Source organism: Brachyistius frenatus, unplaced genomic scaffold (assembly GCF_029030835.1).
Source record: "Brachyistius frenatus isolate BFR_SWC_R1_liver_20210118 unplaced genomic scaffold, ASM2903083v1 Contig_2, whole genome shotgun sequence".
Classification (NCBI taxonomy): Eukaryota; Metazoa; Chordata; class Actinopteri; family Embiotocidae; genus Brachyistius; species Brachyistius frenatus.
In genome coordinates, this window is record NW_027210601.1 from 7,726,874 (window position 1) to 7,745,758 (window position 18,885).

The following is an 18,885-nucleotide window of genomic DNA, read 5'->3' on the forward strand; positions in this document are numbered from 1 at the left end:
CCTTTGTCACTGTATAATTTTGTAGATTTTTGTATTGTTAACTTGCGTTATGTGTTCTGTGTGGGATGTCCATTTTGTTATTCAAATAAAGACAAAATAGGAAAATTGTCCTCTTTTTTTTTTTTATATATATAAACCCAATGACTCATTTAATGACAGTAATTCACCGACGTTTGCAGATGAGGTCAACTAGAATATTTCTACATTTGCCGGGTACAGGCTCCACCACTCGCCTCATAATTAGCCCGTTGTTTTCAGTGAAATGTTGTAGATCTACATGACATTGCGACCTACACGTGACTTATTCTCTCGTGCGTTTATCAGATAAAATCTTGAACTTGTCTAATAGTTCAGACCAAACGTCCGCAAAGCTGACGGCATTCACATCAGCCTCGGCTAAATGCTCATTTTAAATTGTAGTCTGTTCATATTACGTTGGCATGCTGTGAAACCTGTCCACAGGCAGAGACTAAAGTGAGGTCAAAATTTGAGTCCTATTTCTTGGTTTATGAAGCAAATCCCAGCAATATTAGCGTCTGTTCAAGTATATTAGCATGCTCGCACGCCAAACAGCCCCACAAAGCCAAAATGCTGTGAACACGTGTCACAATTTAGACCAGTCGGCATCAGTCAAACATCTATTTTACTATATGGAGAATGTTGTACATTTAGAAATACATACATTTTTTATAATAAATTATCATGAAATTGACTGCTAAGAGAGCTACAATGCATCAAGTAGAGGCCGCTGCTAGAGTCAGTTAAAGCAAATGTCAATTAAAGCTGAATTTTATTGAGCTTGCTTTCTAATTGGAAAATACAGAAATGTAATGGCATTTTGGACGGCAGTTGAATCTAAAAATGAAACAAAAAGCTAAAGACGTTTGGCTTCAGGATACTTCTGGCAGCAACTCCGGGGGACTTCGTCGTAGCTGGTGGTATTTGCTCGTTAAATTGTCTTGCGACTTTACTGTCCGTTACACCGTTTTTCAACCAGCCCGACTAACCGCTCGTTTTCTCGTTGTTGTGTCTGTAGTAAACGCTTTTTGCCTTTGCAACTCATCTGCTGAACATCAGTATGTGAGCGTAGGTCAACAGGTCAGCGTGCAATTTATCTCAAAGAAACCGGTAGACTCTGGAAAATCTGTGTTTATATCTTTTATTAATTTTTGGACACATCCAAGCACACAAGACGGACAACAACTAAGTACCATGCGTGTCTCCCGTGCGCGAGATGCTGTTTACAGTGCCTCTACGTCATTACCATCTCATGTACGGCCCTACAAATGAACACTTAAGCTATTTGTTGACGTGTAAATGTTACGTCACGGCTGACAGACGGGGGATAAACTGTTTTAAAACTCCTTGAGTACTCTTTAAGAGGGCGGCTATGGGAAAAGTCACTGAAATGCACTAAAGTACTTGAAATTCTCGGATGGATTGCTAAAGAAATACAAAATAGCATTAAAACAATAATAAATAATACCACAACTAACAAAAGACAAATGCTGGCATGCAAAGAAGCTGCTAAGTTACTTGGGATCAACTAATTCAAGCTGCGGCTACATACACATCAGGCGTGTTTCATGAGGCGACTCCTGATGTATTTTTTTGGCAAAAACACAAGTCTGTACAGAATGAGAATAAACGTACAAATTCTTTTATACAATAAAAAATATTCGGTGAAACTGGAAGACATGGATCTGTTGTCCGTTTCAGATCACAAGGTAGAGGATAATTACCAGTTCATAAAACCGTCCTTTATTCATATTGTCCTCCTGGCCGCGAAATACGACTTGCTTCATAGTGTAACAGTGTCGGAGAGGGATCAGGTGTGTCGGCGTTGACCTCAAAATGTCGGCGCTACTCCACCGATGTACAGCTGCCTCCAATAACCTCAGCCTACCAGCATCAGCCGTGTAGATTTCAGCAGTCGCTGTCGGCAGTCATTTCTTTTGACTCATCCTGCAGTCTCTCAAGTCAGCCGACGAGCTGTCAGATCTCTGTCAGCATGATCTTGTAGGCGTCTGCGTAGCTCTCGATGTTGAGGATGAAGGTGTCTTCGTTGGAGTAATGCTCGATGATGTTATCGTCCATGTTCACCAGGATACTGACCACAAAAACAAAACACACAAAAAAAAACAACACAAAAAGTTTCAGTTCACATGCAACAAGTAAAAGCTTCAAACTGTCCTAAAAATGTAAATCGGTTTCTTGACTCACCCTTTTTTACTTTTCTTGTACACTTTGGCTATCCTCTCCGTGGGAACGCCGTACTTCTCTGATATCTACCAATGACGAATGAAAGGAGTTGTGAACAGCTGTGCTGCAAACAAATTCTACCTTTGACATTGCTTTCACACGCAAACCGAGAGGCAGCACTCACAGCATCCATCAGGCCCCTGAGCGTGGGAGACTTCAGCATCAGCGCGTCAAACACCTCGTCGCTCTCCTTTCTTACATACAGCAGCACTTCAGATGGAAAGATGGAGAAAAGCCTTTAGAGTATACAATTACACTGTACCTTACATCATACGTCCGGTGTTTGGAGTGCCACAGGGACAGATACAGGAGATCATTCCTGCCCACCGCTATCAAGACCATACAATAACTCACCTAACAAAAATACCGTTGGTTGTCTGTTTGCTGCTTAAATCTTTGCACTATTGTTTAGTTCGTTTAATTTAATATTATTCTATTGTATATATTGTGCATTTTCATATTCAATATTCAATATTTTTTACTCTTGTTATTTTTATTTCTTTACCTGTATTTATAATGCTGCTGTAGCGAAATAATTTCCCCTTGTGGGATTAATAAAGTAAGTAAGTAAGTAACTATCTGTCTATCTGTACCCATCCATCATCCATCCATCCATCCATCCATCCATCCATCCATCCAGACGAGTTGAAATTAGACAGTTCAAATTGTTCCTGTTGGGTACAAACGGAGTGATGCATCCGGACGTGCGCAGAGCAGGGTGACGCTAAGACCTTCATAAATAACTATTCCAAGTTATATCACTTTATCACTTAGACCTGAGTTATTCACGTTTTTGTGAGCAGTGGTACGTGCACATTTTGCAATGTCCATGCACGTCACTGTGCTGTTCGAACTTTCTGATTGCCTCTCATATAATTAAACACTGAGCGATGGGAATATTAGACTCTACTGTTTGTGTGTCTTTATAACATTCACTTTCTGTGACTTTGGTTTGCAGCACTGGTAATTTGGCAGCACTAAAAATAATTAATGGACAGACACTTTGTCATTTAAGGCCAACAGTCCCTTTTTTTGTTTTTTTACAGCATCCACAAACAATTAGAGGACATAATCCATGGCTCTTTTTTGCCATTTCATATTCCAAATAATGAATTACAAATCAGAAAAATGCACTTCCATAACAACAAGGCAGCTGCTAAGGACAATTGTATGACTAGACCTCAGAGGGATAAAATATGGTCTACTCCTATTTCCATAACTAAAAATGTCATGCCTAGAAATTGAAGCATCGGTGAAGCCCAAGGACAGCAACTGTTTTGCCTGTTGTTTTGTCAACAGACAAAACAATGCTCATAAGGAGAGTTATAGCTGCTCCTCTACTTTGCAGCAATTTGAAATGGCTTGATCTGAGCAGCATGCGTCCCTAACTCAGTCTAACGAATCATCAGAAATGTTGAGCTTCGGTCTGGTTTGCGTTCCCTGATTTCAAATCGGCTTGCGGCAGATACTTCTCAGCTCTTCTTCCTGGACTGGATCATTTCTTGAAGCTCGTTAAAGAAGGAAAAGGAAGAGGCAGCCATCTTGTACCTCTCTTGTGCGTCTCCTCTTTGATTTGTTTGTGTGGCGATGTACACAGATCCTCGTCCGACGGCCTGAACATCCTCTTCACCAGCACACTCCTGAAAAGACGTGAGCATGTCATGTGCGGTGAACACATGCATTCTGTTTCCATTGCGGCCGACATGCACTTCCTCTGTGTGAGGTTGGCGTCTGTACCTGCTTCCATTTCCATATATTATAAAAAACAAATTTCCTGTTGATGCTCACTCACCCTTCTCTCTCAATCTCTTCTGTGTTGAAGGTAAACACCTAGAAAGGAAGAATGGAGTATTAAACTGTTAAAGCTCTGTGCAAAAAATAACAACAATTTATTTAAAAATAATATATTCCAAAGACTGAAGTTTTGGACACCCTCTGGGATCTGCCATACTGGAATCAGTTATAACGGTACACGTAGGACTTTTAAGTTATAACAGTGTAAAACGACAAGATTAGATTTTTAATACTGATAAGTAAAAGCAATTTAAAGTGTCAGAAACCATCTGAAAAGTAACTGGTAGTTGTTATCTCTTAGCTAAATGCAGCTGAGTAAAAAGTGCCGACGTGGTTAAAAAGAAGCAGAAGGTAGCAGAAAATAGAAATACTCAGGTAAAGTAGAGGTGCTTCAAAACTACACTGAGAGCTGGTCAAAACTAGGAAAACGTTTTGAATGTTTTGAGCTGGAGCTGAAATGTGGCTCCGATTTCAGCTTTCAGCAGATGAACTGACAGCCAGCAGGTTTTGTTTAAAAAAAAAAAAAAAAAAAAAAGTGTGTGTGCGGAGACAATCTACCTGTCCGGCTCTCTGCAGGTTGCCGAAGTGAACGTCGGGGATGAAGAGGACAGGCTGGGCCTCCAAGTCGGTCATGGTCTTGAAATAGGTGGTGTCTGACTTTTTGGGAACAGTTATCACCCCGACACCTCCATCTTTCCCTGAATTAAAACAGAGAAGAAAAAAATTATAATAGCTACTATTATTTAAAGGAAGGGGAGATGTACTCAGTGTGATTTTCGGTTAAAAAAAAAAAACAAAAAAAAAAAAGACGTCAAATTGCCCTCTTAACCTATAATTTTCTCTGACTTTTATTCAAAAGAAAGTGATTCCTCATGCAGCTCAAACCTTTTGACTTCTTGCGGAACAGTTTTCTCTCTTCGTCCCTTATTTTCCTCTCCGCTCCCTGAAAAAAAAAAAAATAGTAAATGAAAGCCCTCCATCAGTTTGTGGAAATGGTACAAGCCTCAGAAAGAAATGGGTTTCCATCAATGGAAATGACCTCTGTGTGTGTGTGTGTGTGTGTGTGTGTGTGTGTGTGTGTGTGTGTGTGTGTGTGTGTGTGTGTGCTCAGGTGTGTTTTGAGAAACTGCACACTGACCACTAGAGGGAGGACTGGTGTCATGATTTAACTGCCTCGCTGCATCTACACTTCCCTCTTTCACACATAGACAGTGTAATCCTGAATATTTTCCCTGGTAACTATCAGCAGCTTAGAACACGTACGAAACATTAAAGATAACAACACAAACTTTGTAAATTCGCATCACTGTCAGGTGTACCCAGACAAATCCAGACAACTCTCAAAAGTCTTTCAGCGTCACATTAATATGCAAAACTGTGATATAAGTTAAATGTTGGACACTAAGCTGTTTCATCATCTCTCCAGAAAATGTATTACTGCCAAAGTCCTCAATGCAGAGACGGTTTATCTTTCCTGTCTGATGTAAAGTCCTTTTGCAGACGGGTCAACTACATTTTACAGTATTTTACAGTGGATGAAGAACTTCTATCTGAGCAATATTACTTCCTACATTTTTAGAAGGGCAGCATGACTCTCTGATCAGTTCATTTCTTAATGGATGAATAGAAAATTCATTGGAAACTATTTTTAAGTAAAATTCTTAAACATGAAGATTTTTTTTACTTTTCTTTGTCAGACAGTGTTATAAACTGAATATTTTGGGGCTTTTGACTGTTGGCTTGACAAAAAAAAAAAAAGGATGTTGCATATAGACATTTGTAGGAAATGGCAATGGGCGTCTTTAACTTTAACTGATATTTTAAAAGGCAAATTAGTTTGTCAAGAAAATAATCAGCAGAATGACTGAACTCATAATTCCGTAGATGAATCAATATCACCGTCTGTGATGCGCTTCATGTTAAAGCTGCTCTTTTTTTGGCCAAAAAGGCCACCATGAGCATGTACGGTTACATTTCCGGTTTTATGTTTAGATGACGTAAATCTGCAGTAGCAAACGTAAGTGAACTCAATGATGACTTTCCCAGACTAATCTGGATTCATTTGGAGGATGTGGAAGAAGTAAATTGTCACCTTGTCACAGAAGACCTTGATCTGTGAGTAGGCCCTGTGGAGCGGCTTGTTGCTGCGATTGTTGTAGCTGTACGTGTCGATCTGGATCATCAGAGGAAGACCCTTCACACCCTTCTGAGAGGAGAAGTCTGTGCTCAGACAGTTGACTGTGATGAAGATCTTCAAGAGACACATTTAAAATTATAACTGTAAATGCAAATTTATAAATTACAGACTCATTTGTTTTCTTGTCGGTGTTGTAGAATCTCCACTTTCGAGCACATAATTCAACCAGAACATCCACAAGGAGATAGCGATAGATAGGTAGTTACTTTATTAATCCCGCAAGGGGACTTTTTTTTTACCCCCGCTACAGCAGCATTTATAGATACAGGTAAAGCAATAAAAATAACAGAGTAAAAAAATATTAAATATGAAAATGCACAATATATACAATAAAATAGAATAATATTAAATTAAGCTAACTAAACAATCGTGGAAGGATTTAAGCAAGCAAACAAACAACCAACGCTATTATTGTTGAGTGATGGGATTTGACCAGAGGTGAGTTATTGTACAGTCTGATAGCGGTGGGCAGGAACGATCTCCTGCATCGGTCGTTGTAACAGCGGAGCTGGAGGAGTCTATTGGAGCAGGTGGTGGAGAGGGTGGTCAGGATTATCCAATATGGATAACAATTTCCTCAGCGTCCTCCTCTCCACCACCTTTTCCAGACTGTCAAGTTTGCAGCCAATTATAGAGCCGGCCTTCTTAACCAGTTTGTTAAGTCTGAACGCCAGATATTAACAAGAGGAAATCAAATAGGGTCCCTGAACATAAAATATAACTAGAGGGGCACTCGGAGAGGGCAATCGAGGTAAAAGTCCTTCATCTCTTACATTTGCTTTGCAGCAGAAGTTTCAGAAATCTAAGAAGATAGAAATCAAACAGAAAAGTGAGAAACTGTTTTTTTTTTTTTTTTTTTTAGCTTTTTGGGTGTTCCCATCATTTAAAAAGAAAACTGGAAACTTGTAATATAAAAGTGTCGTATGTCTGCATGTTTTTTTGTTTAAGCATGAGCACACATCACCATCAATCTTTGGGTTTTGTTGTTAATGCTAACTCCAACAAAAGCCAAAGAGGTTGGTCATTAACTTGCACCATAAAAACTCCATTTGTCACAGCAGCCATGAGGAAAGCTTTGTTTGAGGGTCTCCCAACCTAATGGAAGATCAATATTTCACGACAAAACCAGAGGTTATTCATTCGTTTGATAAACTCAACTTTATGATGTTTGTGCAATATTCCTCTCTTTAATTACCTCTGATTTGTGGTTCTATGATTTTTTTTTTTCATACTGTTTGCTCCTTCAATTGATCTGTCTGAAGCTACGCTGACTCCTCTCGTTTCTGTCCATGATGCAAAAAAATGCCCAACATTTGTGCTCAGGCTCACATATTAAACCCCTCACAGCTCTCCGATTATCTAAAATACCTTCAATGTGTGCAGCAAGATGTTGGAGATGTTCTACCATCTGTTGTGGCCAGTGAACTGTACTTCTCTGTGGTCTGCTGGGGGAGCAGCATTGGAGCCGGAGACACCAACAGACTTAACTGGCTAAGGTTAAGAAGGCCGGCTCCATCATTGGCTGCAAACTGGACAGCCTTGAAAAGGTGGTGGAGAGGAGGACGCTGAGGAAACTATTATCCATATTGGATCATCCTGACCAGCCTCTCCACCACCTGCTGCAGGGACAGCGGAGCACTTTCTCCAATAGACTCCTGCAGCTCCGCTGTCACAAGGACAGATACAGGAGATCATTCCTGCCCACTGCAATAAGACTGTACAATAACTCACCTCTGGCAAAATCCATCACACAACAATAACACCGTTGGTTGTCTGTTTTTCTTGGTTGTTTAAATATAAACAAAAAACAAAAAACTTTGTACTATTGTTTAGTTAGTTTTAATGTAATTATTCTATTTTATTTTATTCTATTTTTTTTATATATATACTGTGCATTTTTATATTTAATATTTTTTACTGTTATTTTATTTCTCTCCTGTATCTATAAATGCTGCTGTACCGAAATAAGTTCCCCCGGGGGATTAATAAAGTAAGTAAGTAAGTAAGTAAGTAAGTTAGAAACAGTTTTCTTGTGTAATCTAGCACCTGCTGGAGTGTCTTGTCCCTGTTTATAGTCTTAGGTCTCATTGATTTTACAGGTGAGACTTTACAGGAGACAACTATTGAAAAACAGAACAATCAGTTTTTTAATAGTTGTCGGGTATTTTCCTGCTTGCCAGGAGACCTAAAAATCGCTTTCCGTTGAAAAAAAAAAAAAAATCGAAATTAGTATAACATGTTATTATGAAACCTAAAAGAGGAGAGCAGATGCAATAACCCACCCGGGGCATTACACCTGTTTTCGTGATTCGACGGGTATATACAGGCTCAATAGTCACACAGATTAAGATGGAGAACAGAGTGATAGAAAGAAAAAGCTAAGAGAGTCAATATTGGACCAGAGAAGTGTGTTTGGATTTCCTCCAGCATTGTCTTTGTCCCCAGGCTGCTATTACAATAAAAGAGCCACATAACACACACACACACACACACACACACACACAGAGAGAGAGAGCCACTCGTGTTCACACAGAAATGAGGGCAAAACAAACAACAGAAACAACAGAGGGTGGGGACAGGACCTGGTGTGTGCTGGCCCTTGGGGGCACTCTGGAATTCAAACAGCGACGGGGCTCCATTTAAGGAGCGGCCACAAAGGAGTGAGCTTCACAAAGAGGACAAACAGAGCAAAAGGACGCAACGCTGCCCACCAGTTTTATGACAGACAGTCGGAAAAAAAAACACACCGGTCGAAGAGAAGGAGTTGCGTTGAGCTTCTTTTTCTTCACCTATTACAGCATTTTAACGTGAGCTCTTGAGCGTTTAAAAGCATACGATGAGATCCGACGCTGCTTGCGTCACGTTCCAAATTGGACGAGTGCATTTGTTTGCCAACACCTGAATCAGCACCAAAAAACCTGTCCCGCTGCTTTTTCACGTTTACAACACGCCTCCAGCGAAAGTAAATATAGCAGACTGGTTTCTGGGAAAATTACAGTGATGTTTATTTCTCAGACACACACGCACGCACGCACACACACACACACACACACACAAAAAGGCTGTAATATTAGCGTTTTGTACCTTGGCCTCTTCATTCACATCCCAGGTGAAGGAGATGGCGTTGTAGGCGATTTCTTCGATGTTCCCGATTGTGTTGAAGCTCTCCTTGTAATCAGCTGTGAGAACAAACAGGGGCAAGGTTTATTTATGCAACCACAGCAAGATTTCAAATTAAACTGCTGTAAAAACTCGGACCTCCCCTCTGAAAACACCCTTCAGCAAGACTTGGTCAATAAAAGACACAGGCATAAGATAAGCAATCAAATGGCACGTTTCAGTTTTTTAAGATAACATCTTATCTGCTTGAGCAAACAAACTCTCAGGCTTCAAAGGCAGCCGGGGGAAAGACAGGAGGCTATTTGGCTGAGAGGACCATATTAAAAGCCAGCCGGATGAGCGTGTTCGTCGGCTGTTGTTGACCTGTGACTACACAAAAGAGGGACTTCACCACCCATTCACCATTTACACTGATGGGAGTGTGCGTCATGGTTTCATTTAAATTAAAAGAAATCCAGCGGGAAAAAAAAGAGACTGTTTAAATAATCCAACATGTCAACACTGGAGACATAAATTAACATTTCTCCATTTCAGCATTTAGAGATGCTTTTCCTTATTTTCAGAAAATCAGACAAACATCTACAGTTGTAGTTTGTAAAAACTTTTCATAACACGTCGGATAAAGATAAATAATGTGACTTTTTCTTGAAACGGCATATTTGGAAGTTATCGACGTATCCCCCCCCCCCAATATTTAAACCGATATTTTGTGGGACTGAACGCCACAGATATGATAGAAAAGAGGGAAACGTGGTTGGTTCTAGTCTTTCATGAGATTTGTTCACAGTTAGAAAACTTTAATTTGGTGTCAGCCAAAGTCTGCAGGTAAAGCTTTCCTTTGGAATGAAAATCTGTATCTGACAGGTTAATAAGCTCTTGAAGTGATCTGGTGGGAATTGGCTGTTGGCTCGGACTACATCGTTCCTGCTGGTCACATCTCACAGCATCTCCCTGTCCCTCGGTGACCTCTGACCTCCTCCATCATCCTGACCGCCCTCGCAGCGACACTTCCTGGTTCCTCAGCAGGTGCACAAAGCAGCTGGGCAGGAGGCAACATGCCTATCTGCTGCTGAACCCCCCCCCCCCCACCTCCCCCGTTAAATAACCCCATTCAAATGATCTGCTCTGCGACATGGCCCAGGGGCACAATGTACCCCCCCCCCCCATCTCCTCCTCACAGTCCACTGCTATTCAACTCAGATCTCTGGACCTCTTCACGTTACAGTCTGCGAGGCTGATGAAGCTGCAGCCTGGTGGAGGGTGGTCTGTCATTTGACCTGCAGAGCTGTCCTCCCATCACTTGACTCAACTGTAACTGAACTATGTTTGTCTATAGCAGAGGTTTGTGAGCATCTATGTGCAGACCTGTGTGTATAAGTGTGTGTGTCAGTGTTATGGAAAAACATTTCAGCCCTCTAGGTCCAACTGTAAATGGATGCTATCTCTACTATCTCTCCATCATAATAATACATGCACACACCAACAAACACAGACTCATTACATTGGCAAATGCCAAACAGGATGCCGAAGGGATACAAACTGAAAAAGGTGTCACACTTCCTCATAACAGGACTACACTATGTAAAGCCAGCTTACAAAATAAGTCTCCCCAAAACATATCAATAGCATGACACCATGGGCAGCAAAATAAAAAAGGATTATTGAAATTCAAGTGTCAGAAACCATTCTAAGCATTTTGATTTGAAAACATGCCACATATTCATATTTAATTTTGCTGAATGGTTGCAAACAACACTTTTTGCTTGTGGCCCTTTAAAAGGAATAGTTCAACATTTTACAGAGTGTTAGAGGATTGATACCACGCTCATGTTTGTGTGCTAAACGGGAGGCTACAGTCAGGAGACAGCTAAAGTGGTGAATGACCAACACTGCCGTAGATAAAGAGGAAAGAAGACCGAAACATAAACAGAATTTAGCTCTGTGTTTACCCTTCCTTCACTTAAATTCTCATGATTCCCAGGTTGGGATCAACCTTTCTGGCAGATGTAATGGTGTGTGTGTGTGTGTGTGTGTGTGTGTGTGTGTGTGTGTGTGTGTGTGTGTGTGTGTGTGTGTGTGTGTGTGTGTGTGTGTGTGTGTGTGTGTGTGTGTGTGTGTGTGTGTGTGTGAGTGAGTGAATTGTTGCCTGATTGAGATTTGTCTTGGTTCACATAAATATAGGAATTAAGATTAAGATCTAAACTGGGCAAGAATTACTTCCAACAGACCAAAACCAGCCAAGGTAACCGTGTGGCTAGCATTCCTCTCCCTGTCCCAACAAGCTGTGTGTGTGTGTGTGTGTGTGTGTGTGTGTGTGTGTGTGTGTGTGTGTGTGTGTGTGTGTGTGTGTGTGTGTGTGTGTGTGTGTGTGTGTGTGTGTGTGTGTGTGTGTGTGTGTGTGTGTGTGTGTGTGCATCTCCCATCCAACCTAAGTCTCCCACATACCTCTGAATCGCTGCCTGGTTAGCAGGCCCAAGCTTGTCAAACACAAACCGCCTACAAGCTTCTCACACACACTCATTCAACAAGGCGAAGAAAAAGTCGGTTCGAATTCAAAACCGTCAACCGAAAATCGACGGCAGACAAAAGGTCTAAAGTGCGAAGATCATGAGGCTTCGGATGAGCACACGTATACCCGTGAGAAAAGTTTAATGGTGCTTTGGATTATCAATTTTTTTTCACACGTCAGTATTCTGCCCAACCTCGCAGGCAATATCGAGGAGATTAAAGGATTTATGCTGTGTGTCCCAGCAACACCTTGACATTAAGAGACTCAGGTGTGTGTGGGACAGCCCAGCCTCCTGTCTGATGGTGGGCAGCTGAACAGCTACAGGCAGACAGTTGGGTGGAGGATTGTTTGCTCTCAGTAAAGCTGTGTTTATTAGCTGAGCACATTCCAACATTTGTAGCCACATAAATCTGTCATCGGGCCCTTTTGGTACATGTGTATTGATTAATTCAGCTGTTCAACATGGGCCGTTAGTGGAGCCGTACGCAACTCTGAATTTCATCAGTTGAATCAGATTTGACTGTTTAATACAGATATTAGAATATTTGTTTATTTTTGTTTATATAGACAATGTGGGCATTTAGAAAAAAATGCGCTGCGCTCTTTTTTGTCTCCGGATTACCAAAGTCTCTCGCCAGGTTCACTTTTGACGGCGCGAGGTAGAGGTGTCCCCCTCCGTCCCTCTCTCGCGCCTCTAGTGCCCAACTCTCCCCCCACCTCTCTCTGTGTAAAATAACCCTAAACCTAAAAAAAAAAAAAAAAAAAAACGACGGCTTAACTTGAAGAATCTCAGTCGTCTGATGGGCAGATGATTTGACTCATCAACTTTCAGGAGGCAACCCTAACCTTTAGAAGAAGTAGATGAAGCGAAACAATGAATCTCTTACCAATGTCCAGGACCCGCTGTTTGGCCGTGTGCTGCCGAGAGTGCCAGTACTTCCAGTATTTAAGCTGCTCGTCTCGGTTCTTATCCTCGCTGAACACCACCATAATCACGCTCTGAGAAGGGGAGCAAGACAGGAAAAAAAATTTCAAAATAAATCTCTCCGAAGATGAGATTATCGCGCAGGGCACCTTTGAGTCTCGTCAGATTGTGGGTTTTTTTTTTTTTGGCCTTCAGTGCCACTGGTGATAAGAGCATAACACTCAGCAGTAAGACTACATAAAAGTCTGATGGGGTCAGATGATCCACTAGATCAGATGATTACACTTTATCACATCCGTACTACTCACAGTGGCCAAAATATGAAACTACAGTTCAAATATTAATGTAGTAGATTTATCCTTTATTGAGGAAAAATATAATAGTTTACCAGTTTACTTTACATCAACTGTTTTCTTATTTTTTTTTTTATCCAAAGGTAAAGTAAAAAAAAAGAAGCTGTAAGCAGGAAACCTTATGAAGTTAATATGCTTTACACAATTAGCAGATATGTAGCGACATCAGCGTTCATTTGGAGTCGGGTTTGTGTCAAATATCAGGTCCAATATTCGCTCTTCTTTAGCTCTGTTTTCAGTTTCCACAAACTCCTGTGGGAAATATCTGGCTCCTTTAGTCCTAAATGCCTCAATATATTCGCCAGTTAGTCGCTTGACTGTGTATGAGTGTTTTTTAGTGCATGTACGAAAGGTTTCTTTGAGCAGTTTAGCTGAAAACAGCTGCCCGCTGCAAAAGAAAAGACCAAAAGTGTAAAGCTGCAGGCCATCAAACCAAAATGAAGATCTTAAAGATGCTTAAATGCGCCGTAGAGCTGAAGAGAACTGGTGCGATGTGTATTTGAATTAACTACAAACAAACCGTTTCACAATTACTCAAAGTTATTTCGTCTGCTGGTATTTAAAAATTCCTGCAGCTTTAAAGAAAGCACGCAAACGTTCACAGACAGCGTGAAGACACGAGACCGAGCCGCTCACCCGGACTTTACTGATGGGGTGACGGAGGCGTTTGTTGGTGCTGAGCTCGTTGAGCGTCACAGCGTAGAACTGGCCTTTGTTCAGGTAGGTCATCGGTCCCTCGCCCTGCTTCTGACGCAGCGAGCGAGAGGCGTCCAGCGTGTACTGAAAGCTGTCACTGTACACAAACAAACAAACGTGTTGGGAACGATATGTGATTAGAAATAACAAGACAGGATGGGGGACACAACAACACAGAGCACAAGCTCCTACACCGAATTCACGCTGCCTTTTTGGATCACTGCCAGTCTGACTATTTACACAGTAACATGCAGAATATTGTGCTGTGATAACAATTCAGTGCATTTTGACTGACTTACACTCCTTCCTGGTGAAATAAGAAGTTGTCTGTAGCTAGAGAGGAAGGTGAGTGGTACTTCTGCTGAAAATATAGAAAAAACAGAAAAAGAGGAAAGTATTTCTCACAAGTTCATTGAACAAAAGACAGGAACTAATTAAACAATGCTGGAAAAGAGTAAAAAAAACAACAACACCAACTCATATAAATAAATAACAAAATGACAGCATGGAGACATTAAATGACCATTTGTAGATTGTTGTTTGAGTCTTTACAACCACATTTAAACATCTATTGATCTTTACCATGAAACAACTCCACCCAGCACATCCTGTTACAGATCATCAGGCAGCTTGACAACGCAGGTTTTGCCGGATCATTCCTGACACTGTGGTTTATATGAAGATAATAAAAAGTAAGACCTGATCTTGAGACTGCATTGCATTCAGGTCTATTCAGAATTTTGTAAAGTTGCTATTGTTGCAACCCTCCATGATGGATTTCTTTACAATGACTAAAATTTCTGTTTCTGATCTTAAGCTTTTCGGTAGTCTGACTGTTACCTGCAGAAATAAAATAAAAATACCAACACACCGCAGTGTGTGTATTAAGGCAGTGTTAAGCCATCTTTTTGACTTGTGTCCCTTTAAAACAGAGCACTCCCTGTGGTTCTGTATGTTAAAGATGTGGCTTTAATAACTGTATCTGTACACTTGATGCCTTTCTTTTCTCACCCGGTCTCTCTCCTCCTCGTACGGGCTGTCAGGCGGACTCTGCTGGTCTTCTTTCCCGTACGAGCTGTGACTGACCGTGGTCACCTCATACGGACTCTGTTCGTAGATAACTCGCGCTGACTCCTCTCCGTCCACCCTGTAGTGGAGCCCTGCTCCCGACATGAAGACGGGCGCGTACACCTCGGCCTTCACCACGGCAACAGCCGTCGAGCCTCCGTCCCCTGATCCTGACCCCGCCCCCGTCGAGCTGCTGAACTGCTCCCGTTTGGTCTCCTGGTGCTCTGTGTTCAGTGACAGGTTGACGGGGACCGACTTGAGGACCTGAACACGATTGTCCACTGTCTCCACCTCGTTTTGGCTGCTGGGGTTGCTTGGCAACATAGACCTGAACACAAGCATTGATGCAATGCAATTGAATAGGATATACTTCTTTGCAAGCTATCAAGTTGGGAAATGGTTTGGTGAACTACCTCTGGAGGTAAATATTTGCTACTCAAGAAGTGACGTCGATCAAAGTGCTTTCTACTGCCTCAAAAAAAAAATCAATAAAAGATTCTCTAGTAAAAACGCCGATATGCATTTATTATGCAGTTATGCGCAGTCATTTCAGAGCGAAGCACCGAGGAGACCGCCCATCCACAGATCAGCAATCAAAGGCTTTGTCACCAGACGAAGTAAGCTTGATGTTGGAGGTGCATCAAAGGTAATAGCTAAAGACATGTTATTAAATAGTTCATCATCATGTCATCAAGATTGTGTTTTATGTCTTAGAAAGACTGAAGGCTTTTCACATGCTCTGTTAGATTTTTACTTTTACCACAATTATTGAGCTCCACAATTTAATTCCACACACTGCTTTGAAAGGTCTGCTAGAAACTACACATAGCATTTTTTTGTGACCCAAATTCACCAACCTCTTATCCTGTTCCTCTGTAATTTCAGCGACTTTGGGAACTGACAGAAGTCTCTTTTCTTTGGGCACCTGAAAGGGAAAAAAGGAGGACGGGTCAGAAGCATTCGTTTAACATTTTTCTGTTGAAATCAGAGTATACGTCCATCGTGTACCATGTTTAGTATTTTAGTTCAGGCCTCTGCACACTGTATTTTTTTGCACCAGTAAACTTAATCAGGGCTTTCCCTACCATTACCATTACCCTGCAGCACTCAGGGTTTTTTTTTCACAGCACTTAAGGCACTACAGCTTCACTATAAGCTTTGTTTTACTAATATTTGGTACATTTTTAAATAAATATTGCAATTCTATTACTCTAAAATGAAAATGCTCCCCCAACTCTCCCACAGCACCTAAGCCCTCCAGACACCAGGGAAAACCCTGGAAATACGATGACAGTAATCAGTGTGATGTGAATTCATTTTTTGGACTTATTGGGCAAATATAGGCTAATGCTCTGAGCATATTACAGTAGACGTCTCTTGAATCAGTTTCCATCAAAAGAGTCTAAAATCCTGAATTAATGTGCTGTCGATTGATATTTTTTCCCAGAAGCTTACTAGAAACCGAAAACTGCTCAGCCAAATAATTATAGCAGTCTTATGCCATAATAACATCCGAATATTTGAGTCATTTCCTTTAAAGCAAAAAAGAAACTGCAGACTGTATCAACTTTCTTTCTTCTTGTGTAACTATATACAAGTATTTCAAGCGCTGCCTTCTTCAGTGTCATTACCAATTAAATTACATATTTGTGATCTTAGATCTGACTGTCTTTCTGAACCTTGTAGTAGTCGTAGAGCAGGCCCAGGGCGTTGGCGCTGTCCTCATCTCCGTTGATGCTCATCATGGCCTTGGTGGCGGCTGTCAGTGGGTTCTCCAAGTACGACCTCCAAGCCTCATCCTCGCTGGTGTAAGCCCGCCGCACTGCAGGGAACGAGCTCTCGTTGGGCACCACCACCACCAGACGCTTACTGCAAGGCGCAGGAGCATTGGCAAAGGATTTATTAGATTAATAAATCTGTTGGTTTCAGCTTGTTCTCTACTGTTTTCCTACTATTAAAAATGTGTAGTTTTTTTTTCTGCCGGTCAAAAAAGTGAGAGTTCTGTCGTTCATTTTGACAGCTTCTATATTAAATTCAAACAGAATTAAAAGGGCAACTGATTAGTAAAAGCCTGTCTGTTTATGTGTGTGTTTGCCTCTCCGCTTTTTTGGGCCCACTTAAGCTGAGATCATAGACGAGTTAAACACACAGGGTGTTGCCACAACATCTCTTAGAGCTCAGACAATCACAGGGGAGCCTCCGAATGTGTCAACTTCCCCTTAAAAAATGTACGATAAAGGATATCAGTTTAACGTCATGTCATCAATGATAATATTCAGCTTCATACAAGTTTGTGGTTACAACACATATAATGAGACTGTTAACTTGATATCAAAGGAAATATTAAGAAGGAATGGTTTTATACCAGTGAAATGTACTGTATGAGACAGTTACAGTATGAATTATATATAGCTGTTGTGGTTTCCGTAACTGACATTAACTTCTGTCAAGCTGCCAAATAAAACAAACACATTCGTTTCGCCTCTCGTCAGTGATGTGACACTGAGGCACACCTCTATAGAGACAGATGATCGAAAGGAGCTAGTAACAGCGCCACAAAGTCTACCTTATATTGCCCGTTCATTGTTTTTACATCACAACATTCAGTGAGACTCATTCATTTCCTTCACTGCTAATCAATAATGCTCTTTTTCTTGCCAACTTCTCCATGGCAACCACAGCAGCAGGCTACAGACCACAGGAGCAGAGCACTCAAGGGGATGTTTATGGACTAAACAACTCTACCCAGGTGGATTTGACAAAAATATTAACACATCACATCAAAATAGTGGCAGCAGACACCTCATGCAGCATACAATGTATTGTTTTGTCCAGAGCAACAAAAGATATTCAGTTTATGTTCATGGAGGATTAAAGGAACCAGAAAATATTCATATTTAAGAGGCTGTAATCAGAAAATGTAAACAAAATATTTGTTAAAAAAAATAATTAAGTAAAACAATTAATCAATCAAAAATAGCTGGCAACGAATATTCTGTCGATTAAGTAATCGATGAATTGACTAATGATTATAGCTCTAAATGATAATAATTTAAATAATAGGTGACCATAACCAAACAGTGGACTATTTAAATAATAATAGATCAGTTTAATTACTGACCATGACGGTAGATAATGAGAAACTTAATTATTAAAATTATTAGGCTACATTATTAACAGGATTGCATTAGATAATCTGTAACAGCCTGAGATTTCTGTCTGAAAAGATAAACTCTTATTAATGTTATTAATAAAGAATAAGTGAACTTTAAAGTATTTAAAAAAAAAATAGGATATAATTCTTCCTAAAAAAAAAAGTTAGTCATGTCTTTCTTTGTAGCCATGGCTGCAGTCCAAAGGTTAATTTGTTATTAATAGTCTATAAATAAAGGAGTGTTACAGAACAACACAGGAGGCCAACAGGTTTCACAAACTGTCCTCATTCACAAGCAGATCCGACACGCGCTACAGGCCTAAAATAGAAAAAAAAAAAAAAAAGTAATGCAATCCAGAAGTAGAGCTAAAAGCCTATTTTTATTCAAAGACATGAAAAGTGTTTACAAAAAGCAGTCCTTGCACTTTGAAGGCTTTTCCCTCAGTCAAAAATGGCGAATTCAGCTCTAATGAAATCCACGGCGCCAAGTTTGCTTGTCAACTTTAATCCTTCAGGCCTAAAATAGTTTTACATCTGTCAGAAATTATCCAAAACGCAAAGTGTAAACGGTACGTGAGCCACATTATCCGTCCTATAGAAACTCATTCCGAATTTAAACCAGCTTCGTTTTAATCAGAATCTAACAACAAAAAAAACACACAAAAAAAAAAAAAAAAAAAAAACCTTGAACAACTTTTCCCCTCCAAGTAGAAATCATCAAATATCCTCTCCTCTGGCTCGATCACTTACTTGTCTGTCTCCTGTGACATATTTTGCTTCCTCTACGATTCTTCCTTGTGAAACTGG

At 40.6% G+C, this 18,885-nt stretch overlaps 1 protein-coding gene across 3 annotated transcripts; it reads right to left on the bottom strand.

Moving 5' to 3' along the window:
- Nucleotides 1-1,142: 1,142 nt before the first annotated feature.
- On the bottom strand, nucleotides 1,143-18,859 carry grhl2b (grainyhead-like transcription factor 2b). 3 transcript variants are annotated; one of them, XM_069697711.1, is made up of 16 exons: nucleotides 18,829-18,859; nucleotides 16,604-16,793; nucleotides 15,782-15,849; nucleotides 14,868-15,252; nucleotides 14,156-14,214; nucleotides 13,797-13,953; nucleotides 12,770-12,881; nucleotides 9,338-9,432; nucleotides 6,149-6,307; nucleotides 4,942-4,999; nucleotides 4,615-4,754; nucleotides 4,055-4,092; nucleotides 3,811-3,902; nucleotides 2,387-2,472; nucleotides 2,224-2,288; nucleotides 1,143-2,110 (listed from the first exon to the last, which is right to left on the bottom strand). In XM_069697711.1, the coding sequence occupies exons 1-16, from the start codon at nucleotides 18,846-18,848 to the stop codon at nucleotides 1,996-1,998; spliced, it is 1,839 nt and encodes a 612-aa protein (XP_069553812.1). In that variant the 5' UTR covers nucleotides 18,849-18,859; the 3' UTR covers nucleotides 1,143-1,995. The 3 variants fall into 3 exon arrangements, with proteins under 3 accessions (XP_069553812.1, XP_069553820.1, XP_069553803.1); XM_069697719.1 differs by having other exon boundaries at nucleotides 6,149-6,262; nucleotides 14,156-14,217; XM_069697702.1 differs by having other exon boundaries at nucleotides 14,156-14,217.
- Between the last annotated feature and the right edge of the window lie 26 nt (nucleotides 18,860-18,885).

Bases quoted from the DNA above. Each gene is read 5' to 3' on its own strand.
- grhl2b (XM_069697702.1), bottom strand. From the start codon at position 18,848: ATGTCACAGGAGACAGACAA. The intron at 16,794-18,828 runs GTAAGTGATCGA...TGCGCCTTGCAG, and splicing joins ATGTCACAGGAGACAGACAA to TAAGCGTCTGGTGGTGGTGG. The intron at 15,850-16,603 runs GTTCAGAAAGAC...TTTCCCTTTCAG, and splicing joins TGCTCTACGACTACTACAAG to GTGCCCAAAGAAAAGAGACT.